Source organism: Musca domestica, unplaced genomic scaffold (assembly GCF_030504385.1).
Source record: "Musca domestica strain aabys unplaced genomic scaffold, Musca_domestica.polishedcontigs.V.1.1 69, whole genome shotgun sequence".
Classification (NCBI taxonomy): domain Eukaryota; kingdom Metazoa; phylum Arthropoda; class Insecta; order Diptera; family Muscidae; genus Musca; species Musca domestica.
The window spans coordinates 751833-779342 of NW_026712380.1; the positions used below are offsets into that span (position 1 = coordinate 751833).

The 27510-nt window shown below is 36.6% G+C and overlaps 6 protein-coding genes across 20 annotated transcripts in view; 2 read left to right on the top strand and 4 right to left on the bottom strand.

Annotated features, from left to right (window-relative positions):
- The window catches only part of LOC101898430 (inositol hexakisphosphate and diphosphoinositol-pentakisphosphate kinase), a 53230-nt gene extending 44627 nt beyond the window's left edge, over window positions 1-8603 (top strand). For 9 of the 15 annotated variants that reach the window (XM_059129864.1, XM_059129859.1, XM_059129849.1 and 6 more), the window contains 3 exons: window positions 1126-1551; window positions 7000-7394; window positions 7462-8603. In XM_059129864.1, the coding sequence (XP_058985847.1) occupies window positions 1126-1551; window positions 7000-7394; window positions 7462-8439 (1799 nt within the window). In that variant the 3' untranslated portion in view covers window positions 8440-8603. The remainder of the gene's footprint in view (window positions 1-1125; window positions 1552-6999; window positions 7395-7461) is intronic. The other 6 variants (XM_059129863.1, XM_059129860.1, XM_059129862.1 and 3 more) reach the window with 2 other exon arrangements.
- LOC131806002 (uncharacterized protein K02A2.6-like) lies at window positions 2237-5284 on the bottom strand. The gene is made up of 2 exons (XM_059129865.1): window positions 4784-5284; window positions 2237-4707 (listed from the first exon to the last, which is right to left on the bottom strand). The coding sequence occupies exons 1-2, from the start codon at window positions 4836-4838 to the stop codon at window positions 2348-2350; spliced, it is 2415 nt and encodes an 804-aa protein (XP_058985848.1). The 5' UTR covers window positions 4839-5284; the 3' UTR covers window positions 2237-2347.
- Window positions 8604-9271: 668 nt separating the features above from the next.
- Window positions 9272-12367, bottom strand: LOC131806004 (protein misato-like). The gene is made up of 4 exons (XM_059129869.1): window positions 11581-12367; window positions 11424-11507; window positions 10721-11369; window positions 9272-10445 (listed from the first exon to the last, which is right to left on the bottom strand). The coding sequence occupies exons 1-4, from the start codon at window positions 11659-11661 to the stop codon at window positions 9532-9534; spliced, it is 1728 nt and encodes a 575-aa protein (XP_058985852.1). The 5' UTR covers window positions 11662-12367; the 3' UTR covers window positions 9272-9531.
- Window positions 12368-12558: 191 nt separating this feature from the next.
- On the bottom strand, window positions 12559-13394 carry LOC131806006 (mpv17-like protein). Its single transcript, XM_059129871.1, has one exon. It carries the CDS (start codon window positions 13296-13298, stop codon window positions 12732-12734), a length of 567 nt encoding a protein of 188 aa, XP_058985854.1. The 5' UTR covers window positions 13299-13394; the 3' UTR covers window positions 12559-12731.
- Window positions 13395-13533: 139 nt separating this feature from the next.
- LOC131806005 (probable ATP-dependent RNA helicase DDX56) lies at window positions 13534-16025 on the top strand. Its single transcript, XM_059129870.1, has 4 exons — window positions 13534-13636; window positions 13698-14440; window positions 14974-15369; window positions 15435-16025. Exons 1-4 carry the CDS (start codon window positions 13574-13576, stop codon window positions 15871-15873), a joined length of 1641 nt encoding a protein of 546 aa, XP_058985853.1. The 5' UTR covers window positions 13534-13573; the 3' UTR covers window positions 15874-16025.
- Window positions 16026-17995: 1970 nt separating this feature from the next.
- Window positions 17996-20931, bottom strand: LOC101897853 (uncharacterized). Its single transcript, XM_005182656.4, has one exon. The coding sequence runs from the start codon at window positions 20385-20387 to the stop codon at window positions 18867-18869; it is 1521 nt and encodes a 506-aa protein (XP_005182713.2). The 5' UTR covers window positions 20388-20931; the 3' UTR covers window positions 17996-18866.
- Between the last annotated feature and the right edge of the window lie 6579 nt (window positions 20932-27510).

Sequence of the window (27510 nt, forward strand, 5' to 3'; positions counted from 1 at the left end):
TGGGGTCACATGTTCAAGTCGTCCGCGCAAGCCACATCTATCTGTGATCAATTGAAAAGTAGTAGCAAGATTCTTAAGGCACTAGTCCGGAGCACATTATAACGGCCAGTGTGGTCTGCGAATACGAATGCAACGCAATGGAAAAATATTCAGACCTTCCAGAAGGCCGAACTTTGAACTATAACAGGGTGTTTTCTCGTGATACCAGTGGACCATCTATTGAGAAGGTTCTTCCTCTACGTCAACATAACCATATGTTTGTATAGCAGTACTTTCTTGGGTGAAATTGTGAGAGTCATTCAAACCATCATATGGTAGGTAAAACTCTTCCACCCAGGTGTGTCCGGAACGATATACACCATCTGGAGAGGGGGTCCAACGCTATAAGAGTGCCTCTAGCTCAAGCAGGTCTGAGTGGCATTCGTACTAATAGAGTCACAGATGTCATCAACAATTCCATTAAAAATGTGGTCTTGGAGACCACCCCCAATCCTTGGTGGTTGAAGAACGTCGGCTTTATAGACAAACCTAGGGTAGTTTTTGCAGCCGTCTCCATTAGTTACATTTTCAAACCTTGAGTTAGAACCGGAAAAAATCAAATTTTGACGCTCATGTGAATTGGACCACAAAGCTCCAATGTTTCCCGTTAAAGTAGGAGACCCGTTAAAGTATGACATTTGGTTGAGAAGAATTTTGAGCGTCATTATTTTTAACAAAGGTTTTCGCAACACTTAAGTGTTGAACTTTCTCTTTTAGTTTGATTATCTCTTACCCCACCTACGATAAGTGTTTAATCGTAAGCAAGAGTAGGACATACTGTTCATTAGTGGGCGTAAAACAAAAATTAAATATTACTTTCTCTATATCAGTAGCAGGGCTGCAGGGTCTAACTTCAAGAATGCAGCTGTATTTATATAATTTTTTTTTTTTTTTGTTATTCAAAAACAAATTTCTACTTTTTTTTTCCAAATATTTAACCAAATATCCTCATTTCATAACCTCTCTGGATGTTTTTGTACTCTACTCGACAATATATGAACTAACTAATAAACCAAACAACAAAAATCACCTTCCATATCAATGTGTTTTCATCTAAAACCGAAATTCTATTATTCATTTGTAAAGTCTTCCCTTTAACAGTTCTGGACGGTTTTGGTGGTGTACCACCGATACGACCCTTAGAAACATTGCACAATGCTTTGTCGCTCAAACAACTTGATAATTTTTTGGAAAAAATGACTTCGGCACCGCTATTCAAGACACCCACATGCACACCCCCGAAAAATCCCTCAACACCGCTGTCGATGATGACAACCATAACGGATGAGGATATTTGCTCGGCAACGGCCAGTACACCAACCAATAACATTTGTCGTTGTAATGACAATAGTATTCTGAATGAAAAGAATCCGGAACGATGTGGTTTGTGTGGATATCAAATAAGGAATGCTGTACCAGATGCCGAGTCAACACCCGTGGCAGCTGGTGGGGATCAACAGCAGCAGCAACAGCGTTTGCAGACAACAAATCCAGTAGCAGCAGGGTCAAGTTGTAAGTTATAAATTACAAGTTTAAATGATTTCAAATAGATTTTTCTGTTCAATGTTAAATGAATAAAACAAAGACATTTTCTTAAATTATTTGTTGTAATTAAAAATTTTATATAATTTCATTTGATTGAGAATTTTAATGATGAGAAACAAAAAAATATGTTTTTTTTTTTAATATAATAAATATTGTTTAATATAAATGGATTTTTGTATTGTTTTTATTTTGAGTTTAAATTTTTTATGTTGCGAATATTGAGATTTTGGTTGCATTTCGCTGAGTAAATACTTTTTCAGTTTCAAAAATTTGGTAAGATTTTATACCTTTTTATGCCACCCAAACGCACTCACATTAATCAATTAAGGACAACATTTATTCTTTTAATTTTAGAGGGATTTTTGTCTATTGATTTGATTGAAAAACGGAGACTGGTAGCATTTATATTCCGATTGAAATGAATTTTTTTAGAAATTATTTGTTTGTTCCCTATTGAAATCTGTGATAATTGGTCCAAATATAGATATGGCTCCGACATATTCCTTCCCCCGATTTCAATTTCATTGTGAGTCATATGTGTAATATTATGGTACAATTACAGAAGATTAAAACTGTTGTACTTTTATAGTTTGAAATAAAAGCCAATGTTTGTTAATACTAAAGGTGTAAAGATTTATTGGATGATGAGCGTTCACAGCTACTAATTTGAAAGGAATGTAGAAGTTACAATGTAGTGAGTCAGACTCGAGTGACAGACAAAACAAGACTGAGCAAGCTAAAATGGCGGTAGCACGGCGTCCTATTATATGGGCGTTGCCGTATAGGATGTTGCAACATGAGATGCCATATTGTTAATGTGGGTTGCCCCAACATCTCCCTCCTTAAGATGAGAAGGTGATCTTGAAATAGGTTCGACTGGTTGTCTGCGACTTGTTATTCTTTGAGGTGTCCAGTTTGGTGAACCTGTTGGAGTTGCAAAATGTTCTTGATGGTTAGGCAAAGCGATTTCGAATTCTTCAAGTAGTACGTCCAATGGTAGTTTTTGTCGTTCTTGACTGCTTGACTCTACCGATTCTCTATGTCGAAGTTGATCAGTATGAGCTCGTACTAGAATTTTCCTGTCCCCAACGTCGATTAGAGTGTTGTAAATGACTTTCCCTTTACGCTCGACTATTTCGCCTGTTGTCCAGTAACTTTTGTTTCCTTTGAAGTTTCTGGCATAGACCAATTCTCCGTTGCTAAACTCTCTGTTTTTGGTACCGTGTTTGGTATTGTACTGCTGTTCCATTTTGTGATTGACGTTATACTCAGGCGATTGTTGCTTCCTTAGAACGTCGAAGACCGTTCTCATTTTTCTTCCGATGAAGGATTCTGCTGGAGACTTACCTTCTGGTGCATTTGGATTTGGTGTGGATCTGTAGACTTCTAGGAAGGTTTGGAGAGATTCCGTAGGCGTTTCTTCCCCTTCTAGTTTTTTTAATGCACGTTTAAGTGTATCAACGAAACGCTCGGCTTGTCCATTTGAACTTGGATGAAAACGAACAGTCCTTGTGTGTTTAATGCCTTTTTTGCTGCACCACTTCTCAAATTGTTCTGAACAGAACTGTGTTCCGTTGTCCGAGACCAATTGTTCAGGATTTCCGAAGAGTGCACAATATTCGTTTAACATTTTTAATGTTGCATATGTGGTTGTCGTTGTTGTCTCGTATATAACAGGGTATTTTGAATACGAGTCGATGATAAGAAGATAATATTTACCTTTTTCTGGACCAGCATAGTCTATATGTATCCTTTCAAGAGGGTGTGAAGTTAATGGCCATGGGCAAAGATTTGTTTTTACTGGACTTTTTGCCGCATGTTGACAATTTTTGCATTTCCGAACAAAGTCTTCAATTTGTTTGTCGATGTTTGGCCAATAAACATAACTTCTGGCGATGGCTTTGCTGTGTTCTGCTGATAAGTGTCCTCTGTGAAGTTGTTGTAAGATTTGTCTCTGATATGATTTAGGAATTACTATACGATTATTGAAGAGAATACAACCATCGAAGGTTGAAAGATTTTCCTTGCGGTTGAAAAATTGAATAATTGATGGGTTAATATTTTTCTTGCTTTCTGGCCATTCTGTTTGAATGTATTTGAGGACCATTTGTAAATCCGTGTCTTTTGTTGTTGCATCGACGATCATTTTAAATGATACTGGGAGAACTGACATAGTTTCATTTATCTCGTTACGTATGTCTTCTTCGAATGATATTGAAGCCACTATAAAGTCATCTGCTGGTTTTTCGTGATTGTTGACTTTTGTTTTGCACAGACCTGGGGTACTGTTATCAAAAACTGATTGATAATTCATTTTCAATTCTGCTATTTCATCAACGAAGTTTATTTGATGACACCATGAGGTTATTGGTTTCTGCCATAGATTGAATGCTTGAATCCAATCGATTCCCATGATATTGAGTTTTTCTATATCTGTTATATAACATTTTAATGTTTTTGATGTTTTGTCGATTGTGACGTCACATTGAAATTCTGCTAGGAGCTTGATTGAGTTTGCGTTTGCGTCGCTAGCGTTGTCAAAAGTTTCGTAGGCTTCAGGCTTACCTATAGCTTTCCATGTGTTGATAGATACAATTGATATGTCTGATGCAGTATCAATTTGAAGTTTTACAGGATTGTTGTTAATTAGGACAGTTGTGTATTTCCTTAAGTCGCGGAAATTAATGTTGTGTGTTTTGAAAACTGCCTTAGTTTTGAATGATTTCCTTGAATTGCTGTATTTCCTGAATTCGTTCTGGTTGTTTTCAGACGATGATTTGAAATTCTTACCAGTCTTAGCGATGTTGCAAAAGTTATTTTTATGACCCACTTGATTGCATGTTGTGCATTTATGTTTCTGGAAAGGACAAAATTTGACGTAGTGAAGGTCTCCGCAATACCAACAGGGTGAATTGGGTGTTTTGTGCTTCTTAAAGTCTTTTGCGTGCTTGTTGAGTGAACAGACGATTTTTGATTGATGTTCAATGAGAATGTTGTCCGATTTGAGATCTAGAATTCGTTGTGTTTCGTCTACTAGTTGATCTAGGTTCATTGTAGTGTTTTCATCATCCAGTACCTTTAGTAAGCGAAGTCTTATGTCGTTGTCCTTTGCTGACTTGAGTCCTAAGACGAAAATGAGACATTTGAATTGGTCGATTTTCATTTCTTTCATTTTGAATAGTTCGCATTGTAGGTTTACTCTGCTTGCGTATTCTCTGAAATCTTCGCTGTCGCCTTTTGCTAGCTGAAGGCATTTGTATCTTTGTGAGACTTGTGTTTCTGTTTTACCAAAGAGTTTCTTGAGTTTCTCTACTGTATCCTTTAGAGTCATGTCTTCAGGTTTTGCTGGTAATACGTAGTTGGCAAATCTTTCATGTACTTGGTTCGACATTTTTCTCCATAACAAGGCCACTTTGTCATGTTCTTCGAGTGAGCTTGCTTCTTTTTCGAAAACATGCACAAACCTGTTGTACCACGCTTGAAATATCAGACCGCTCTCTGGCTCGTATACGAATGCTGTCATTGACTGTGCTAGTGATTCCATTAGTGCTGCTTTGGATGAATTTGATGTTTGTGGTGAGTGTGGTGAATTTGGTGCTCCTTGTGCTTGAAGAAGATCAGCCATATGCTTTAGCAGTTGCGTTTGTTGCGACATTGCTTTTTGTTGCTCTGTTAACAATTGTAGAATTATATCTTGAGACATTTTTGCGGATTGTTGTGTGTGCAATTATTGATCAATTTCCACTATCCTCGTCGCCACTTTTGTTGTACTTTTATAGTTTGAAATAAAAGCCAATGTTTGTTAATACTAAAGGTGTAAAGATTTATTGGATGATGAGCGTTCACAGCTACTAATTTAAAAAGGAATGTAGAAGTTACAATGTAGTGAGTCAGACTCGAGTGACAGACAAAACAAGACTGAGCAAGCTAAAATGGCGGTAGCACGGCGTCCTATTATATGGGCGTTGCCGTATAGGATGTTGCAACATGAGATGCCATATTGTTAATGTGGGTTGCCCCAACAAAAACTCACTTATGATTCAATTTATACTATAAGCAAGTATGTCAAATTTGGTGAAAATCGCTTTAGAATTAGCTACAGCTCAAATATATGTGGTTTTCCAGCCAAATATAAAGAAATCACACTATCAGGCTTGAATTCCATAATTTTTTCTGGAAAATTCTCACCAAAATGCTTTTGTACGCTAGTAAATAATATAATGAGCTGTCACTGAAATAACTTTAACGAGTGGCCTAGAAATGACAGCCGTCTGGAGTTGGATGCAGTTTTTTCATTTCCCCTGTATTTGGTAAAACTCGGATCTCAATATTTACGGGTAGCTCTAATAAATATAAATACGACTTTTGACTCTTCTTTATTGTAGCTAATGCAGAGAACTTTCCTTTTTTATGGGCGATCTGAAGCAATAATCCCTTAAGCAGAGCTTTCCTTTCTTAAAGGTAAATATTGCAGGGATCTTTTCCTTTATTTTGCCTTTTTCAAAGGATGACTCTAGCTGGGAGCCTTTTTCCTTATAAGCAAGCTAAAGCTCAGAGCCTTTCTTACGTAGATACGAGCTTTCTCACAGGCAATAAAAAATATGGTTTTCCTTACTGTCGAAAGGTTTCCACAACACTATGGCTATTGAGATGTGATCCGATATCACTGAAATTTTAGTTTTTGCCGTTGACCCTCTGTCTATGAAAACTCCATAATCACGATGAGGAAGTCCGATTTGATCCACAAATAGATTATCATACAAATCTGGAGTAAGCTGAGAAACCCTAACCCATGGCTTTAAAGAAGCAGGTGGTTAGGGGCACTGACTAGAACAACCTCACTATCCTGATGAGGAAGTCATTATTTATGGGAGTCAAAAAAATCGAGAAAAAATCTCAAAAAAAAATTAAAGAATGTTAGGGTAATTAATTAGTCGGGTAAGGTAATTAGTCGAGGAAATTCTATCTTCAAGAGTGAAACATTTCCGGACTAATACTATAGCTGAATTATTCCCATGGAGAGGAAAATTAATTATTAATTAATTTGCAAGTAGTCAAAATTGCGAAGAACTGATTAGGATATCCATTTTTTGGTCATCGTAATCTTTTCACTACTATATCACATCCATTCTTTAAAAATCCTGCACCAATCAACTTTTTTCAAAATACCAACTATTTAAATGTTTTGCATGCTTAAATTAAATTAATCTTATTTTTTTAGTTTAAAGCACCGATGCCCGTTTCTAATTTCCTCTGCCAAATCACAATGCAAAAATAAATATTTTTTAAATACAATTTCAAATATTGTTTTCTTCGGAAATGGTATGAATATAATTTTTTAATAAAAAAATTCAATCTCGTTTTAAAAAGTGCTAAATTTAAAGATTTTTTTTCAAAACTACTTTTCTTCTCAAGTATGGAGTAAGCAATCGAGTATAGCAAGTAGTATCACCGAACCATCTTCGCCGGCCATATCGGATACATATTCCCAGGAGACGCCTAGCTGTGAGATGTCAATTAGTTTGACCAGCAATGAGGGTGGCAATTATAGTCTACCACCATCATCGGCCACGGCGGCCAAATTGGCACGTTTCTTTCCCCGCTTGGATGGTGATTTGAATACTGTCAGTGTCTATACGCCCATGAATTTGGATAGTTTGGATAGCAATGATACGGAATTTAATATGGGTGCAATTGGTGGGGGTGGTGGCGGAGGTCCGGGAGGTAAAAGTGCCTGTTTGACACCGGTTAGCTTTAATATGGATTTAAGTATTGTGGCCAACAAGGGATCGCTGACATTGTCCGTGGATGTAAGTTCGTTGTTGTTACTTTAAAGGAAAATTTATGGTTTTTCTTATGATTTTCTGTTTTTTATAGGGCTTTGAGGATGAAGATGCCACTCCCTCAGCTGCAACCACACCATCTTTGCCCCATGATGAGGGACCCCAATTGGAAATGTGTTACTGCTGTGAGGGCCATGCCGAATCTGATCAACCACCCGATGATGATGCTGAACAATCAACGGAACTCTTTAGCAGCATGAGAAATAAACGTTTAGATGAAAATGAACCCAAGGTTGCTTGCTGTTGTCACGCCGATGAGGAGCCACCCTTAAGTGCTGGACCAACCTTTGGCGATCCTGTACCTCCCTTGCTTAGCATACGCAAAGCTTCCGATACCATTTCCCCCAAAATACAAAAACAGATAAGTCTCTTTGAAAGTGGCGATATTGACAGACAGAAAGACTATGCGGCCTTGCATGCCTCAATAAATATACCCCAGCCCAATAGTTTACAATTGAAACAGGATGCTCGCCTAAGGAAATTTGAAAATTTAACCCAGTCTACATCCAATTCAAATTTTCCATTCGAAAGCAATACTTTGAAAAGAGTGCCAAATAATGTGGAAGATTTTGTCGATGTCAATCTAACACAGTCTTGTATAAATCTGAAAACCTCAGATGTGGTAGCATCTGATTTGGTTTCCGGTGGCGGTTCTCCCCAGCACAAGGCATCACAATCGGCAATATTTCGCCCCATAACTATGCCCTCGGAAATGGGCTCAGCCAGTGGCCCGGCAAGTCCCCGCCCGGGCGCTTTAATTGTGAAAGAGAAATTTATCGAACCACCCAAACGCATTACACGCAGCTTTCATGGCAAAACACAATCAATGGATGCCGATTTCCTCTTCAATGAATTCCTCTTGGTTCCCGCTCAGGCACCCAATACACAACAGAATTCCTCAAGCAGTGAGGCGGGTAGTTCATCAACTTCACCGTCCACTAATCGTCCAAATAAACGTTTCACCACCACTAAGGTATTGGATGAAGCTTTACAAGATATAGATAAAGTTTAGATATACATAAAGAAAAGTATACTGGAGTACGTTTGAGAGTTATGTCAGATTAGGCAAAAACTATGTAGTTGTAAGTTTAAAACAAACAAAAACAGAACAATCCAACAAAATTAAAACTATGAAAATGTATGTGTTATGAGAATAGCGGATCTAAATGAAATTTAAATTAAATAAAACTCTACTTTCAAAGGAAAACGAGATTCATTTAATTTAGAAGTGGGTGGCTATGACACCGAGGGGTTGGGTCACCATGATTTCACTACTGCATTCAAAGCAGAACATTTAAAGTATTTAAAAGTTAGGTTAGGTTAAAGGACGCGCCATCTTTATTTCCATTCGGAGACGTGCTGGTTGTATTTGCCCCAAAATTAGGAAAAAAGAGAAGAAATGGGGGAAATAATATGATAATTAACCACTTGAATTTTCTGGCTAGTTGAAAAATTTCTGAAGGCTTTGTATTAGAGACAACAAGCTTGTGTTTCCCATTGAGAGCTGGACAGTGGCAGAGTAAATGGTCAACTGTCTCAGTTTCTTTCTCATCTTAGCAGATTTTACAGTAATCAGTATCGTCACTACTCCATTTAGGAGTCGTAACTGTAACACTGCAGTGACCTTGGATGGATGTGAGTGATCTTGTTCTCTCCTTAGAGATTATATACCAGATTTAGAAGGAAGTATTTAAAAGTTGGATTACATATTTTGGTATTTTTATCCTTTACTTTTTTTCTCATATATTTTTGCTTTGAAATTTAGTGCTTAATCCAATAATATTTCCCTTTGTATGTTATATTAGAAAATCGACAATCGGATCAAACCAAAAAATAGGCAAAAATAAATGTTATAAATTGATGTTTCTTTATTTTTCAATTTTATGATAGGAATCTCCAAAAGTCATCATGGAATTGAAATAGAGTTGTAGTAACTTTCCTTCCTTCAATTACCGAGTATTTCACATTTTTCCTCCATTTGTTCACTAAACAAAAATCGTAAAAATCAATAATTTAAGCTTAGTTTTAATTTCTTAAAACCTCTAGTACACTTAAGACGAATGTACTTCTCCTTCTCTGTTGCAACATCCAGACACTTAATCGACTATAATTCAAAATTATCTTCATAGTTATCCTTAAACTGTAACAGACTTTCAAGTACTTCAGCATAATCATCATCTTCCAAACCGGCTTCTTTAAAACGATGTAACTTTGCAATTTTAATACGTTTCGCTTCACGGTGCAACGTCTCCAGCGTGTCACCTAATTCACTTGATGATTGTACAGATGCAACACATGGTACGGTGTTGACACGTTTATCTTCCGTTCTCTTTTCACTGGGATGTATAAATCCTGAGGTAGTTAGGTTATCGGCAAATATTTCATCTGGATATGGTAGACGTGTTGGTATGGCTGACTTAATAGAAGTTACATGAGCCATGCCTGCATGGTTGGAACATTGTAAATATAGTTGGAACATTTCCGATACACTTTCACAACGATACGCAGCCATACGCATTTGATCTTTGTTGCATGCTTCACGAGGTCTTTTCAAGCGATCCGAGGGTATTCCACGAACACAGAGAGATTGTATTACATAATCATTGCCCACCTTGCAATTTGGTGTTAACTGTGTAAACAGTGGTCCTTCAAATTTATCCAGGCAATCTATCAAATCCATATTGTACTGCATTGTGAAGGGAAGATTGAAGGCAGCCGCAGCAAATTTACGTCCATAATTGCTCATATCACCACAAAATCCTGCTAAGCTATTGGAGCCGGGCGCCTCTTTAAGTCGGTAGCGTAGTGAAATTGTATCTAGATAAGAAGCCAATACTGCCGATGTCTGGTATAGATTATCATTTCGGAATTCAATGGAATTAAATTTGCGCGAGGATCCCAGCTGACGCCAAACACGATCTTGAGTACTCAAGGGCACGAAAAGATTGGTCTGTTCGATAAGTTGACTAAAAGTTAGAACACTATTCACCACGCGTATGGAGTCGGACATGGCTTCATCTGGAAGAAAAGAAAATAATAATAAAATATTAAAGACATTAATTGACTGTGCAAGCTCTCCACAAATCTAAATCCAAATTAATCAGGGAACAAATTTTTGGGGATTCTGGAATAAAGGTATTGATTGATTGTGTATGATCTCCACCAATCTAAAGCCAAATAAATCAGGAAACAAATTTTTGGGAATTCTGGGATAATCCTCCAAACACTATATACATTCGCATTTAAAATGAAGAGTTTCCCTTGCGGAGAGCATGCATAATTCATTTGCTTACCTGCATTTTCATAGAGCATATTCTTCGGTGAATATAAGGGTATTGCCAAATTAGCTTTACCATATTCGTCATTCAAATGCTCCATACATTGTGTGGCCATACCGCCAAAGCCGTTAAAGGCGTCAAAGAGCGTTTGAAAGCCCTGCATAAAATCACATTCTTCTACATATTGACGTATACGATCACAAAAATCTTCCTCAAATTGCTCGGTTTTCCATAACTGCACACCATTACAAAATGTATCAAATGTTTGCTTCTCGGGATCATGTCTGTATTGTTTGACAACATGAACTGTGCGTGGGTGATAGCGACCATATAAAAAATCTGCCCACGAATCAACATTATCAGCTAGATCATATTTTTTATTCTCAGTAGCCGCAGCGGCATTATCCAGATCTTCTTGGAATTCATGTTTTGCCGTTTCTTTTTCGGCAACTATTTCTACATCTGATGGCTGCCATGCTACATCTTCTTTTAGCTTTTTAACTGACTCATGTTCTTCTGAACTGTCATCGCCCTCGGTTGGAAATAGTTTTTCATGGATATCTCTTTTTAAACTGTTGCCATATAGCTCACCCTCGCGTGGCAGGTGTTTTAGGGATCCATCCAAATCAACTAGTAGTAAACGTGGTGTATAGGTGGTTTGTCTCTAAAATAAGGCATGTAATTAAATGGTATATTTAAATAATATTAATTCACATACATTGTGATTAACACCTTCTCTGTATAATACATCATGAGATATCTCCGAAGGTCCAGCACTGCTGTCATAGGAAAATCCAGATTCCTAAAAGAAATTGAATAGATTTTATATTGAACACCTGCTCATTAACCGTAAATTTTTGAAAGCAATAGTTCACCTGTATGTTCCACCAGTGGGTCCCCACATAATTGGCATAGTTACCAAACTGCAGCGTTAATATTTCACGAACATTCGACATCCTGGAAGTTGTTTATAACACAAATCTGACGAAGGATGCTGCCTGACGATTTTATGGTGAAAACACTAATAGTGTGAGGTACTTATGACATAAGTTTTATTACACTTCCTTATTTTTCTTATCTCCAAGGTTTCCTCGTTTAAACAGCCGTGGTTTAAGAGTGATATTTTAATATTCCGGGATAAATAATTTCATATGGTATGGAGGAAGGCGTGAGAATGCCCGGAATTGTATTTTGTAAACAAAACAACATATGATTCATGTATGTCTTCTTGTTCTCTATTTAGCACATCACTGTGAAATGATAACATATCAGAACAATGCGCTGAATGAGATACAGTGACTCTCAGTAAATTTACTCAACTCTCAGTTGATTAACTTAAATGATTCTTTCCTTATAAAAATAAAAACTAAACAATATATTACTAAAAAATTGCTTAGTAGATATTAAGATTATAAAGCATAACATAACAGAAGAGAGAATATTTGTAGCCCTCCGAATTTTGAGTGGTGTCGTAATATGGATTTGCGAAGTACACGGCGAGAAGTTAAGTAGCAAATTCTCCATGTGCTTCGAATTGATACTCTTACAAATATCGGGAAAAAGCTTCATAATACCTAAAAGAGTGGATATATACTTTGCACAAAATTCAATTAACGAAATTGGAGATTTAAAAAAATCAAAGTAGTTAGAATCGGTTAGTACTTTTATATGGGATATGTACCAAAAAGTGGACGAATATATCCCATTTTCCATTTAATAAATCTTTCAAACAAAACAATTAGATTGATTGAATATAGAAACCTATGACCTACATTTTTTCCTATTTTTTTCTGTTCTTTATATTTCAATGTGTAAAATGGAACCACCTTTCTAATTCAGTTAGAAAATGTATCTTATTTCCGGCAAGAACTTTTCAATTACAGAAAATGTGTTCGTTATATTGGAAGTATGTTTTACATCACATATTTATGTTATTGGTCATTTTTTAACTTATAATTAAAAATAATTTAAAATAAGATTATAAAAACTATAAAACTTTTAACGATATTCCGCTATGATAATTTGATCATAAAGACTTCTCCTGTTCGTCCATTAGCTGGGGTGTTTTATCGGCCAGTTTTTCATTTAACCTTTGGGATACAAAGCAATTCCAAAATACGGCTATCGTCTGCACAAACACCACTTGATATCTTAGAGGCACCAAACCAAAATTAAGAATCTGGACCGCTGGCCAAATAATATAATTTGTCTTCATTATATCCGGATATTGGGTTTTAAGACGTTCAGCTATGTCTCCAGGTTTTTCATTGTTGATTAATCCCACCAAGCTGGCAATGGCTAAATTCAGCGATGGTGCCATTATCGCCTGGTCCACAGCCATTTTCTTTAAAGCCCGCTGTACACCTTGTTTGCCTCTTATTTGGCGATCTAATAGACCAAACCAATATTTTAGAACGGGACCAACAAAAAGCATACCCAGGGAACCATACTTTGCTGTGCGTATGAGATCAATGTCTTTGAAGGATTTCTTCTCCACAACGGTTTGCGCCAATATATCACCGGCACCCATGATTCCTGCTGCTCGCAAACCCTCAGAAACATAGGGGCGTAGGAAGCGTATATTGGAAGCCATTTTACAAAACTGTAGATACTTTTACAAACTGAAACACTAAATTAATTTAATTTGTTGTTAAATAAGATTTTTGGTTATGTTCCCCCAAAAATATAAACAAGGCATTCACGATGACATGATAACTTTTGTTTACACGGCATCACATCATATGGATGCTAATAACTCACAGTGAATATTATTTGTTGGAAGAAGAAGCATTAAAAACGTGCATTGTTTTGTGGGGTTGAAGATACTTTTAGGAATTTCGGAGATTTTATTGAAAAATACATAAAACAATGACGGAGAAACGTAAAATCAAACAATTCCATGAAATGGAATTAGATGATCGTATTCTAAAGGTAAGCCACTTTAGAGAAATATGTATCGGAGTTCTCAATTATAATTTCATTTGCATTTTAGGCCATATCAAAAATGGGCTGGAGCGAGCCCACATTGATACAAGAGGCTGCCATACCTTTGTTATTGGAAGGTAAAGATGTCATAGTCAAGGCTCGCACTGGTTCTGGCAAGACAGCGGCATTTGCCTTGCCCTTGATACAAAAGATCCTCAATTCCAAATTGAATGCTGCCGAACAATGTATCAGCGCCTTAGTTTTGGCTCCCAGTAAAGAACTTTGCCAACAGACGCGCAAAGCTATGGAACAAATGAGCGAAAAATGTGGTAAAGTTTTGCGTGTAGTTGACTTGTCATCTAGCGACACCGTGGCACAACGGCATGTTCTCTCCGAAAGGCCTGATGTTGTTGTAACCACTCCAGCTAAGGTTTTGGCACATTTACAATCGGGCGCCATGGATTTAAAACATCTGGAGACATTGGTAGTGGATGAAGCCGACTTGGTGTTTTCATTTGGTTTTGAGAAAGATGTAAAAAAATTAGTTGAATATTTACCACCAATTTATCAAGCCGTTTTAGTCTCGGCCACAATAACCGAAGATGTGATGAATATGAAAAACATCATTTTAAATAACCCGGTAATTTTGAAACTTGAAGAGCCAGAGCTGGTGCCAGAAAGTCAGCTGTCACATCAACGCATTTTGGCCGAAGAGCTGGATAAACCGGCAATTTTATACGCTTTGCTAAAATTGCGTTTGGTACGTGGCAAGAATGTTATTTTTGTCAACTCTGTGGATCGATGTTACAAGTAAGTAAAACTCACTCAAAAGAATTGAAGCTATTGAATGGGAAGGGAAAAGTATAATCGCTTGATACAACAAAACCTCCTTGTTTAAAGAAGGGTTTGAAAAAGTCATATTTCGCTACATATGATGGCCTCAAAGTACTCTAGCTTTGGGAAATGCGTAAAGCAGAATAAAAAAATTAAAATCTGTAATAATTAATGCAACAGGACAAGGACATCATTGGATCGCTGTTTAATATGGAACACAAATGTATCATATTTATCACTGACCATAAATAAAAATGAAGGAAAAGGAAAAATAAACCTCATGTATCACAAACGACTATACATTTCCCTTCCATATCCTAATATTAACGACTATGATGAAACTTTGTTATCAATATCAAAGAAGTAGCATCTGTGTCGAACACACAGTTGGCTTCTAAATGATTTACCCAACTAATCTTCTCTCTGACTTATACATAAGCTTTTACATTTTTGAAATATCAATATGTAGTCCTAATTAATGTAATTCTTTTTTATTCCATATTTTTTAGGTTGAAATTATTCTTGGAGCAATTTAGCATAAAATCCTGTGTCCTCAACTCAGAACTTCCGGCAAAAATTCGCATTCATACCATTAATCAATTTAATCAAGGAATTTATGATTTTATTATTGCCTCTGATGAACATATGTTGGAAAATCCTGGTCGCAACAAATCTGATCGCGAATCGGGAGCATCAAGAGGCATTGATTTCCAATGTGTCACCAATGTCATTAATTTCGATTTCCCCAAGGATGTGAATTCTTATATCCACAGAGCGGGACGCACGGCTAGAGGAAATAACAAGGGTACTGTTTTGTCAATGGTTAGTATAAAGGATAAAGAAATCAATGATGAGGTGGAGGAGCGTCTAAAAGCGGGTTACATGAGTGAGGAACAGGTTATAAAGTAAGTAATAATACTTTGTTGGTTTTGGAGAATGTATTTTAATAGTTTTCGTTTTTTTTTTCCAGAAATTATCAATTCAAAATGGAAGAAGTTGAGGCCTTCCGCTACCGTGCCAAAGATGCCTGGCGTGCTGTTACCCGTACCGCAGTCCACGAGGCTCGTGTACGTGAAATTAAACAGGAAATTTTCAACAGCGAAAAACTGAAAGCTTTCTTTAGCGAAAACACTCGGGATTTGCAAGTGCTGCGCCATGACAAACCTTTGAAGACAGTTAAAGTACAGCCCCACTTATCACATGTTCCCGAGTACATTGTACCAAAGGCATTGAAACGTATTGCCACAACACCTCTATCAACGTCGTCCGCATCGTCATCTACCTCAAAGAAACCACGTTATTTTAATTCTTCTGCAAAGGCTGCCTATGAAAGTAAGGCCAGCAATCCTCTGCTGTGTAGCGAAATTGATTTTGGCAAAAAGACCGGAGGCAATCGACGTCGTAAATGAGTGAACATTGGAAGGATTGTTTTAGTTCATTAGTTATGTTTTAATTTATAAGTAATAATTTTAATGTAAAAAAGAACATTAACATGTAGATGTTAAGAAAATCTGCCTTTTCAAATGAAATACACACATAATGTTGTGATATGTACTGTAAAGAGCGATGTTTTTTGAATATAAATATGGTACCAGAATTTGCTCGCCCATAAGCCTATGTCTAACAGAATTGGCAGTGGCAAAGTAACTGTTCTAGCGTTCTAGTTTCTTCCTCATCTTAAAGCCTGCAGTAATCGATGTTGTCGTCACCCCGTTTAGAAGTCATGACCCTTATGTTACAGTGATCTCCGATTAATCCAACCACAAGTTTTAGTTCCGATTTCGCCATGGAAATGAGCGACTTTTACCTCTTCTCAGAAAGCATTGGTCAATTTTTGGCACATTGCATCCCCTTCCATTTAGCCATTTTTTTTTTTTTTTTGAAATATCTCGGAATGTATCGAATGACTCGGATTCATGTATTTTTGTATCGAAAGACTGATATCTTTATATTTGGCTGGAAAACCACAAGTGGTTATGGTTAGAGCACTCCAGCATTTAAATGTGAATAAATATTTAGTGTCTGGTACCATCGCTCGTTACCGTGATACTGGTAGCGTAGCCTGACGTCAAGGAAGTGGACGGAAAACAGCAACATCAGCAAAAGCGGTTCGAAAAGTAAAGAAGCGACTTGATCGAATCTCGAGTCGTAGTGGCCGAAAAATGGTTCGTGAGCTGAACATATCGTAATATTCCATTCGGCCAATATTGAAAAATGAGTACGGGTTAAAGCCATTGAAATTTCAAAAAGTGCAAGAACTTACACCACAACTGAAAGAAAATAGACTCAAAAAAGTTGCTTCGCTTGGCCGAAAATGGTGAACTGCCGAATTTGGCTTGCAGTTCGTAAACAAACAAAATGATAGTGTTTACTTGCCAAAGAGGTCAGCACCTTCGTTTGGCCACAAGAACTCAAGCGCCGGCCATGGTGATGGTGTGGGCTGCCATTACAGCCGATGGTCGCTCTACGCTCGTATTAATCGACCGTGGCATCAGAATAAATGTCGAATATTATCGCGAAAATATTCTGGAGAGTGTATTTTGGCCGCAGACCCAACAGGACTCAGCACGCAGCACCAAAGAATGGTTATTTCCAGCGCACAATGGCCACCAAAATCTCCGGATACCAATCAGTTGGACTATTGTGTCTAGAGTATTTTGGAAAGCAAGGTTGGCACTTAAAAATACCAAGTGTCGATCCCCTCAAGCAAGCGCTTCGCCGGGAATGGGCCAAAATACCGCAGAGCAACATTCGGGCAGCGTCTGGCGGTATCATTGGCCGTCTGAAGGCCACAACTCGTGCCAAAAGGTGACCAATTCGAACAAATCTAAACTTATTCTTATATTTGATGCTATTTCCGACATTTTTTGTTTTCATTCAATAAAATTAAAAAAAATGTAAAGATTATGGCGGCTTGGAATATGCTGATGTTTTTTAGATTGAAGTTTCGCAGAAGATGGCTATACCGTTGAAAGATGGGCTGGTGTAAATATCTGCTGCAGAAAAGTTTAAAAACAAACTTTATAAACTTAGTTCATCCTCGAATATCAAAAGTCTAGCCGCAGGAGAGAATTGAAAAGCTTTTATTCCACCTTTGTCTGGACTACTTCCTGGGCCAAATTCTTGGTATTGAATAAGAGAATTTGAACTCAGATGTCTAAATTTAGGCTTAGGAATCCATAAATAAATCCAATAAAATCCAGTTCCAATAAATCAATATTCATTTTGAGAATGTAAAAGTTAAATTTCAATTTATTTCATAAATACATTTTCTTATATGTATATACTAAATATATATCACTTATAAATACATAAATATGCATATGCTTTACGGGTTTTCATTAAAAAAGAAGAAAATAAAACAATACGAAATATTTGCATTTGTTTTTTTGTACGATAGGTAGTTCGTTACTTTTGCACATTAAAATAAAAATATGAATTATGTGTTTGACTTCAAAATACATACAATTTGTCTTAAATAGAGGTAAAGATAAAAAATCTAAAGAAAAGTATTCTATAGAAACCACTATATTTTATTCGAAAAAGGAATTGAAATACTTGCGACAATAGATGATATAGAACGTATATACTGGAGTTCGGATACAGGTGTTGAATGCAAACGAAAGAAAAATTTGTAATTTAAAATCACTAGCAAACTCCAGGACATCCCACAGGGCGAGAAGTTTAGAAAGTATATATGCATTATTATATATTAAAAAAATATATATGACAAAATATTTAAGAACCAAATTGAGGGTAATTATAGCTTAATACCTACATTTATAGAATAGAATATGGAAAATGACATGAGTAGATATGGATAAAATATACATATTAAAATTAAATTGAACTAACAAAAGAATTGTGAAAAGAGAATGGTATGAGATGATGCTAAACAAATCACTTAAATTTTGTTGCAAATCAAATAAATGCTTTCTTTTATTATATATTCATTTCTTATAGGCCTTGAAAATAGATAGTTTTTTTTTTTTTTTTTTTTGAAAATCACAGAATTAATTTTCATGTCGTCTTTGTAACAATTTCCAAACAAATTACAGATAAATTTTGATTTGTGTGCCAAATGGTTTTTGTACAAACAGAAATAGTTTATATATAAATATATTCTTTAAGATAGGAATGCTATTTTTTGGAGGGATTTGCAAACAAATAATATGCAACAATTCGTAGATGATTAGAAATTTAATTTTTTTTACAAAATTTGCTACCATTTGGTTTAATTTCTTCAATTTTCCTTTGTGGCCTTTCCCAGCGGCCTAACTAAAAAAATGTACATTGGTATATTCTCGGTCTCAAATGACCACAAAATCTAAGTGAATTTACTGTTTGTGTAAAGAAGGTGCATGACTGGTCGTCTTAGATTCGCTTTATTTTCATACAAGATTTATCCAAATTTAAGTTTTCTGGGATCCAATAACGTTGCAGCCGTTCCCACCATCGAAGGTGCTGCTGCACCATTGGGATGTGGTGAAATAGTTACGACAGGTGCTATCGAAACATTGACAGGTAACTTTTGCAAAAAGGCGGGACTGAGTAATGCTGCATTTGTGTTTTTATGATGTCTGACATCATCTTCATCATCTGAGATCAATGAAATACTCAAATCACTGGACAATTTCAATGAAATTGGCGCCTGTGGCTGTGTAACAACAGGTGGCGCTTGGACCATGCCTTTCCGCCGTGTTGGTGAGATTTTCTGTTGGCCATCATTGAACTCGGGTATGCCACAGGATGCCAAACCTTCACGTAATTTGGTCAAGGATAGTTCATAGATACGATTTGCAATGACTGTATGAACGGTTGTCTCATCCGGTAACATGGGAAATGGGGGAGGTGGATGTTGTTGTTGATCTGGTGATGACTGTTTTACATTACTGTTAGGACTATTAATCGAGCACGCCAAAGATGTGGTACGAGCGCATGTAGTGGCATTAAGTGAACGTGGTACCAGTGATATTGTTACATCTTCATCAACTTGCATGGAGTTTGATGATAATACTACCGATGTATTGCAGTGTGCAGGTGAAGAGGCAGGAATAGTTGTAGTGGTAGCCGGGAAGGCCGGTTGACAAGGTGATGATTGGTTAGTTGGATATATTACAGCTAAGTCAGGATGTACAGCAATAAATTGTGATTGTTGTGTTAGCAGACCATTTCTTTGTTCGCTATCACTATCATCACTGAGGACAATACTTTCATTGTTGAGTAGAACGGGCAAAGAACGACGCTGTGGTCGTGATTTACGTTTACGGGCTGGCTGTTGTTGCAGCTGCTGCTGTTGTTGTTGTTTTCGTTGATACTGGGGCTGCAGCTGCGTTTGTTGTGCTTGTAATGCCAATAGCTGTGATGGTGGTGGAATTTGCAATGATCTTCTTTGATTTGACAAATGACTTTGTTGCTGTTGTTGGGCTCGATTTATGGTTTGCTTTTGTTTACTCAACGGCACCAAGGGAGGAGGTTCAATTTGGATGGGCCCATTCGACATACGCACCACGGGCATTAAGCCCAGTATGGCTGCCCTTTCCAAGCACATTTTCCCCGCAAAAACATTTTCATGCATTGTCGTTGCTCTTTGCCCTTCTTCCTCATCATCGGACAGCAAATCTATTGTAACTTCAGCTCTTAGAGAATTTAGCTTTTGACGACGTTTATCAGTCTTATTTTTATTGCGAACAGATGATGAAGCCTTTTCGGCTTGCTTAAGGGCCCGGCGAAAGATCTCCACATATTTAGAACGTTTTAGCTTTAAGCGTTTGTTATGACACAAATAATGGGCCGATATGTAAAAGGGATTGGAATGTTTTGGTTCAACTGCCACATGTGATGCTGCAGCCGCCGCTGCTGTTGGTGGTGAAACTACGCCTGCTGCGGTGTTGTGAGGTGGCGGTTGTTGTTGTGGAGCCATACCTCAATATGTTTTTAAGTAAGCTTATTGTGTTTTGTAACTCTATGGTGCTTTTCTCTTTTATGACACACGAAAATTACATTGTTTCAATGCGCAAACCATTCACATTATTTATCACTTTGTTTATTCATGAGAAATCCAAACTGCGTCCTGTTTTGCCTGTCTTTATCAATACAATATTTCACAAGAGCATAAGTGTACGGCGCTCTGCCGCTGTTGTCCGCTCGTTCCTTCCTTCGTTCAGCGAGCACCACTGCAACAACAGCAACCACCACCAAGTACAGTTTTATTTGTTTTTCTTCTGATGTTCATTGCGTTGATTCTTATTCAAACCACCAACTTGCATAATTTCGAGTTCTTTAACACTTTGCTTTGCAATATTCGATAAATTTTGTGGCAAGCTTTTTAAAACAATTGTGTTTATTGTTCTCTGCGTTGTCGTTTTTATGTTTTTTCGCTGTAAAAACTCTTATATTTCTTAAAAAATATGCACTTTTATTAAATCTCTTTTGCACTTTCTTTCGATGTTCGATAGTGAATGTTTATTAGGGATATTTAGGTCGACTATTGGCCTTCGACCCGACAATCGATGGTGCTTTGAAAAACATGAGCCCTACTTACACTTGACAATAATTGCATGTAATATAAATATTTTTGTCGTTAAATCGTCAATTTAAAATTATAGCAGTCTTGCATGAGCATTTACATTTAGCGAAATCTGTCAAGAAATATTAAAGGGTGATTTTTAAAAGCCATACGAGAGATTAAATACAAACATAAAATTCAGAAACGTGCTTGAAATCTTTATTTCAATTAATAGTAGTAAATAAAAAAATAATAAATAAATAAAATATATAAATAAAACCCGTTAACAATTCTGTCAAAATCTTAAAAATATCGAATGTAGTCGTAATATTAGGATATGCTCAGACAATTTTCTGTCATAGGCTGTAGTATCCATTGCGAACTTCAAATACCAAATTTGAAACAATTCCGGTGAATAATGTCGCTAAAATCATCAAAATATCGAATATCGGGGGTACCGCTAAATGGGGGCTATACGAAGAAGTGAACCTGCACACACAATTTTCTGTCATAGGCTGTAGTATTCATTACGAAATTCAAATATCAAATTTTAAACAATTGCGGTGAATAATGTCGCTTAAATCACCAAATAACGAAAATAGGGAGGTACAATTATATGGTGGCTATACCAAAACGTGGACCTACATGGCCCATTTTCCAGGCGATTTCACAAATATCTTGGTTATCTTTGTATCAGCCCTAAACTCTAGCCCCATACTAAAATTCGCGTCGATTGGTCTATACATGTTGCATGTCTATACATGTTGTCCGATCCTCACGATATTTTGCATGGGGGCAAAAGCCACACCTTTCCACAAAATGTCCAAAATGTTCCGATGTAGATTAAATTTATTGATTTTTGGACCTGGACTTTTTTTAAATTCCCCAAAAGTCGAAAAAGGTCCCATTCGTAGATAGGTATATTTATTAGCCCTCAAATTATACTTATATTGACTACATCGGCTTAATAGGTACGGGTCTTGGTCCTGGACTTTCAGATTAAATATACGGGGTAATCAGGTCCGTCCCCAAAAAAATCCCGGTATCAGGATTCAAATACCTACCTCTTTTAAAAAAAATCCCAGAGTTTTGACTAAACTAGAGTTGTTCCGTAGACCTATACAGACAATATTCTACCGTCAGGGGTAGAACCTGTTTCCAACTCTTAATAAACAATTTGGATCAATTTCATGTATAAATAAATAAAAGTCATCAAAATACCGAAGATACCGTTATATGAGAGCTATAAGAAAGCGTGGACCTACAGGGTGAGATAAAAAAATGCAATAATGTCAAACGCCATAACTTTCACATTTTCTTTTTAGAATTTTATTGAATGAAAGCAAAAATTTTCGGAAATAGCTTAAAATTTTAGAAAGAGTTTAGATTTGTTCGAATTGGTCACCTCTAGCACGAATTATGACCTTTAAACGGCCAATGAAACCGTCACACGCTGCCCGAATGTTGCTCTGCGGTATTTTGGCGCATTTCTGGCGAAGCGCTTGCTTGAATTGATCGACACTTTGGTATTTTTTAGTACCAACCTTGCTTTCCAAAATACCCCAGACATAATGGTCCAACGGATTGGTATCCGGAGATTTGGGTGGCCGTTGTGCGCTGGATATGAAGTGAGGAACCTCATTTTGTAACCATTCTTGGGTGACGCGTGCTGAGTGCTATTGGAATGTCCAAGCTCTGCGGCCAAAAAATTTGCGTACCCAAGGCTTTAAAACACCCTCCACAATATTCGCCATTTATTCTGATACCACGGTCGATTAATACAAGCGGAGAGCGACCATCGGCTGTTATGGCCGGCGCTCGAGTTCTGGTGGCCAACCGAAGGTGCCCATTTTCAGCTGACCTTTCGGAAAGTAAACACGATAATTTTGTTATACTCTCCACCATACATAGTATGGAGGGTATATTAAGTTCGTCATTTCATTTGTAACTCATCGAAATAATAATTTTAGACCCAACAAAGTATATCTATTCTTGATCAGCCTAATATTCTAAGACGATTTAGCCCTGTCTGTCGCAATCACGCTACAGTCTAAACGAATTAAGATACGAAGATAAAATTTTGCACAGATCTGTCTTTTGTCTGCAGGCAGGTCAAGTTTGAAGATGGGCTATATAGGTCACGATATTGTATAGCCCCCATATAACGGTACCCCCCGATATTCGGTATTTTGATGATTTTAGACACATTTTCCAGTGGAATTGTACATTTCGCATTTATTGTCCAGATGAAATTTTGCACAAATCATTTGTTTGGCCCAAGGACGAACCCTATTGAAATTGGAGATAATCGGTCAAAATTTAGATATAGCTCCCGTATATATCTTCGTCCGATTTGCCTTTTATTGTGCACCAAACGTGTAATATCAGTCCGAATAGTATGAAATTTTGCACGTATGATCAGAAAATAAGTATGCCAAATTTGATCGAAATCGGTCCAGATATAGCTATAGCTCTCATATATATTGTTCATTCGATTTGTTATTTTTGTCCTCCGCAGCCGTAATATGCACTCTGTAACAATATTATTTGAGGAAATATATCAAATACAGCTCAGAAATACATTTGCTAAATTTTATCGAAATCGGTTCAGATTTGGATATAGCTCCCATATATAACTTCGTCCGATTTACCTTTAATTGTGCACCAAACGTCTAATATCTGCCCGAATGGGCACTTATGACCGAATTGAGTCTGGAAGCTAGTACGTAAAATTTGGTGAAGATCGGTTCAGATATAGCTATAGCTTCCATATATATTGTTCATCCGATTTGTTATTTTTGTCCTCCGCAGCCGTAAAATGCACTCCGTAACAACGATATTCAGGGAAATATAACAAATACAGCTCAGAAATATCTTTGCCGAGTTTTATCGAGATCGTTTCCGATTTGGATATAGCTCCCATATATATTTTTATCCGATTTCAAATTTGTTGTGCACCAAATGGACAATACAAGTCCGAATTTAAAAGATACAAATGCTTCGACATATTTACTTTAAATTATAATCAAATCCTAGCGTGTATGATAGTATTCTCCCATAAAAATTTAAATTAGCAAAGTGGTGTAGGGTATCATAAAGTCGGCCCCGCCCGACTTTAAGACTTTCTTTACTGTTTTATTTTTGGTTTACTTGAAACCCTAAATATTTTGCGCTCACCTCCAAATGCAAGAGGTCCTCTGCATCTCAAAATTTAGACTTATCTATATGATTTGCTTGTCTACGATATTTGGCTGTATTCGTCAGCTAAATCAGCTTAAAATTGCCTGAAGTTCGTCATTTGTGTATTTCGGATATCGCTTGTAAGTAATGATGGTATTTTTTCACACAAAAGTAGAGGTCCATTCTACCCGCTGTCCTAAACTCTAACTTCATGTGAGATTTCGAGTCCTTTGGTTTCTATTTCTAACCCTTATAACGGCGGCAAAATCAGGAACATTTTTAGTTGTTGGTCCATTTCAACCCCTTAATATATTGCGGACATCTTTAAAGACAATAGGCCTAGCCCTTGTGAGCCTAACCCTACCCTTGTAAAAATGTTCGTGAGGATCGGACGATAATTGCAATCTGTACATAATAACTCCAACCTGTGTTGTGAGGTGAAAAAATATTACAAAATATACACTTCAATATTATAGGTCAAATTGAAAAAATCGCATGCGATAAAAAATATGAAAAAATAAAAATATGTTACAAAGTTTTAAATATTATAATAAAATTTAATTAATAATTAAATCTATATTAACATCATTTTTGGCATCTTTTTATGCGATTTTTTTTCGATTTTATACTTCTATGCCTAGAGGGCATTCTGAATGAACAAAATTTGTCAAAATTGATCCAGCCATTCTTGAGATATAAGCATTCTAGCTAACATCCTCTTCCTTTGTATATTTTTCGCTATATATATATATATATATATATATATCCGATATATTTACTATCGGCATCTATGTAACGGTCAGAATTGACCTGTTCGTCTATTTGTGATTTTGCCGGGATTAAGAATATTCGCGGTTTAATGAAAAATTTGACTTTTATTTAAAACAAATGTTGTGGTCTAATTCACCCACTAAATATTACCCGATGGCCATCAAAATTGGAAGGCTTCTGGCCAGCCCTAAGATCTAGCCCCGAGCGTACTTCCGCTTCGGTTGGTCTATAACTGCGACCTGTAGAGCAACTGCAAAATCAGGAAATTTTTCAGTTTTTGGTCCACTTCAACCTAAATATTATGCGATCATCTCCAAAAGCAAGAGGCCTATATTCTGGCCCTAGCCCCACCTCCATGCTAAATTTCATGAAGATCGTGCCATAATTGCGACCTGTAGACTGATTACAAATTAACATGGACAGACGGACGGACGGACATACATAGCCAGATCGACTCAGCTCGTCGATATAAAAAGATCCATATGTACTTTCCTATGTGGAAAACCAATATTTCGAGGTGTTACATAATTTTTGGCCCAATCAAAAATTTTTGACCCCCAACACAAAGTGTTGAAGGGTATAAAAATCATATTGTATATATAATATTTGAATAATATTTACAAAAAATCGTGTAATATTTATTGCTAATAAATAAGATCTACATACTATTTATTCATTGACCTCGAATGGAGACAAAATTTAAAATTCATAATCTTGAGACAAGTAGGAGTATAAAATTATATTTATATATTGCAGACGTAGTAAGTGAAATGTCGTCTACATGCCCACTAAGATACCCACTCACACACAGTTATGCTTCTACGTATATAAACACTTTCTTATATATTATATACGTTGAAGTCCTATTTGCTAGAATGCTAATGTTCCAGGGTGTTGAGAAACTGTTTGATGTTTTGTATTTGTTGTTGTCGGTTCTTTGGAGGATGGTAGTGGTTACACTGCTACAGTAAAATGAATAACAACAACAAAAAGAAGAAGAAATATGGCTAGAAGTCATGCTCATAAAATACTCCAAGCTTACTCTCCTACACACACATATAAATATTTATATATTCATACAATTTTCTCCTAACACACAAAACCCACTTCCAGCTCAACTCATACATATATGAAGCAAGTAAGAATTGCTAACCTTGTAGGAACCAAGCCACAAATTCAACCACACACATACAGTAAGGAATATATAAAATAAAAAACCTTCACACAAATACATGCACAAATTCTCTTTGCCAACAACACAACAGGAACAACACAAACAATTTTATTTCAACAGCTTAATTTCAATGTGTGTGTGTGCTTGTTAGTGTGCTCGTTTGAACCATTTTTGGCGCCACCCACAAATTGTTATGCTCACAGCCAGCCAACACAAAGTGATGAACCAAGAAACCATGGAGACTCTTGTTAAATAACTGGGTGTAGGAGAGGCAACAACACAAACACCAACAAACAACAATTTTGACAGGATAAATAGATGGTGGGAGATGTACAACAACAAAAATCCACTCTTAGTTAGTATTGTTAACAAATGCCGGTTGCCGGCAATTTGTAATGAGAACACAACGCACAGAATGAGAGAAAGAGAGAATATACTCAATTGAGTGCTCGCTCAAATAATGCGTCTCAGTGAGCAGTTCAAATACTAGGATAAAAAAGCTTTTACTCAACAGACAAAAGGGGTTTGCAGAGATTTAAATGAATTCGCATCTAACATTTCTGGGAGACTGAAATACAAAATTAGTTGACATACACTGGTGGCCAAAACTAAAGCAACTTAAATCGCAAAGACAATGAATGTCCTGTAACTTTTACAAAAATAAACAAATCGTAATTATTTTTCCAGTTTTAAATGAGGGGTTTATTTAACTTTTAAGAAACTTAAAATAAATATACAAAAATAATTTTGAACGAAAAATAATATGTGGAAAACTAAAATGACCCAATTTTTGCTTGGTCAAAACTAAAGCAACTTTTGATTTTTTATTTTAAAATAATTAAATTTTGGCTAGCAGTCAATAGCATAACCATTATTTTTGATACCAGCTGCACACCTACGAGGCATTGAATCTATAACACGCTCAATTTGATCCTTGGGTGTGCTTTCCCAGGCACCCCGAATTCTTTAGAAAATGTTGTGCTTATTTATTTCCGAATCTCTCTTGATCTTCCTATCTACGATACTCCAAAGGTTTTCTAAGGAGTTTAGGTCAGGTGATTGTGCCGGCCATAACAAAACATGAATTTTTGACTCCCGCAACCAATATTTGACAAGTTTTGATACATGTTTGGGATCATTGTCATGCTGAAAAACCCAAATCAGCCGAATATTTTACTCAGCGTAAGGGAACAACGTGATGTCCAACACATCTTTGTAAACAAACCGATCCACAACTTCCTTTATTTTATGGATAGGCCCAAGTCAATAGAAAGAAAAACAGTGTCACGCCATTTTTGACCCTCCCTCATGCTTCACTGTACCTTTGCAACACTACGGCTTGAGTCCTTCATTTTTTGGTCTTCTCACCGTAAAATTTTTCACGTTTGAGCCTTTAATATTAAACGTAGACTC

Excerpts from the sequence above, each read along its gene's own strand:
- LOC131806006 (XM_059129871.1), bottom strand. The coding sequence starts at position 13,298 with ATGGCTTCCAATATACGCTTCCTACGCCCCTATGTTTCTGAGGGTTTG.
- LOC131806005 (XM_059129870.1), top strand. The coding sequence starts at position 13,574 with ATGACGGAGAAACGTAAAATCAAACAATTCCATGAAATGGAATTAGAT. Across the intron at positions 14,441-14,973 it reads TCTGTGGATCGATGTTACAA|GTTGAAATTATTCTTGGAGC; the intron begins GTAAGTAAAACT and ends CATATTTTTTAG. Across the intron at positions 15,370-15,434 it reads AGTGAGGAACAGGTTATAAA|AAATTATCAATTCAAAATGG; the intron begins GTAAGTAATAAT and ends TTTTTTTTCCAG.
- LOC131806004 (XM_059129869.1), bottom strand. The coding sequence starts at position 11,661 with ATGTCGAATGTTCGTGAAATATTAACGCTGCAGTTTGGTAACTATGCC. Across the intron at positions 11,508-11,580 it reads CCCACTGGTGGAACATACAG|GAATCTGGATTTTCCTATGA; the intron begins GTGAACTATTGC and ends AATTTCTTTTAG. Across the intron at positions 11,370-11,423 it reads GAGAAGGTGTTAATCACAAT|AGACAAACCACCTATACACC; the intron begins GTATGTGAATTA and ends GCCTTATTTTAG.
- LOC131806002 (XM_059129865.1), bottom strand. The coding sequence starts at position 4,838 with ATGCCTTCAGCTAGCAAAAGGCGACAGCGAAGATTTCAGAGAATACGC. Across the intron at positions 4,708-4,783 it reads TCAGAGAATACGCAAGCAGA|GACTCAAGTCAGCAAAGGAC; the intron begins GTAAACCTACAA and ends TTTTCGTCTTAG.
- LOC101897853 (XM_005182656.4), bottom strand. The coding sequence starts at position 20,387 with ATGGCTCCACAACAACAACCGCCACCTCACAACACCGCAGCAGGCGTA.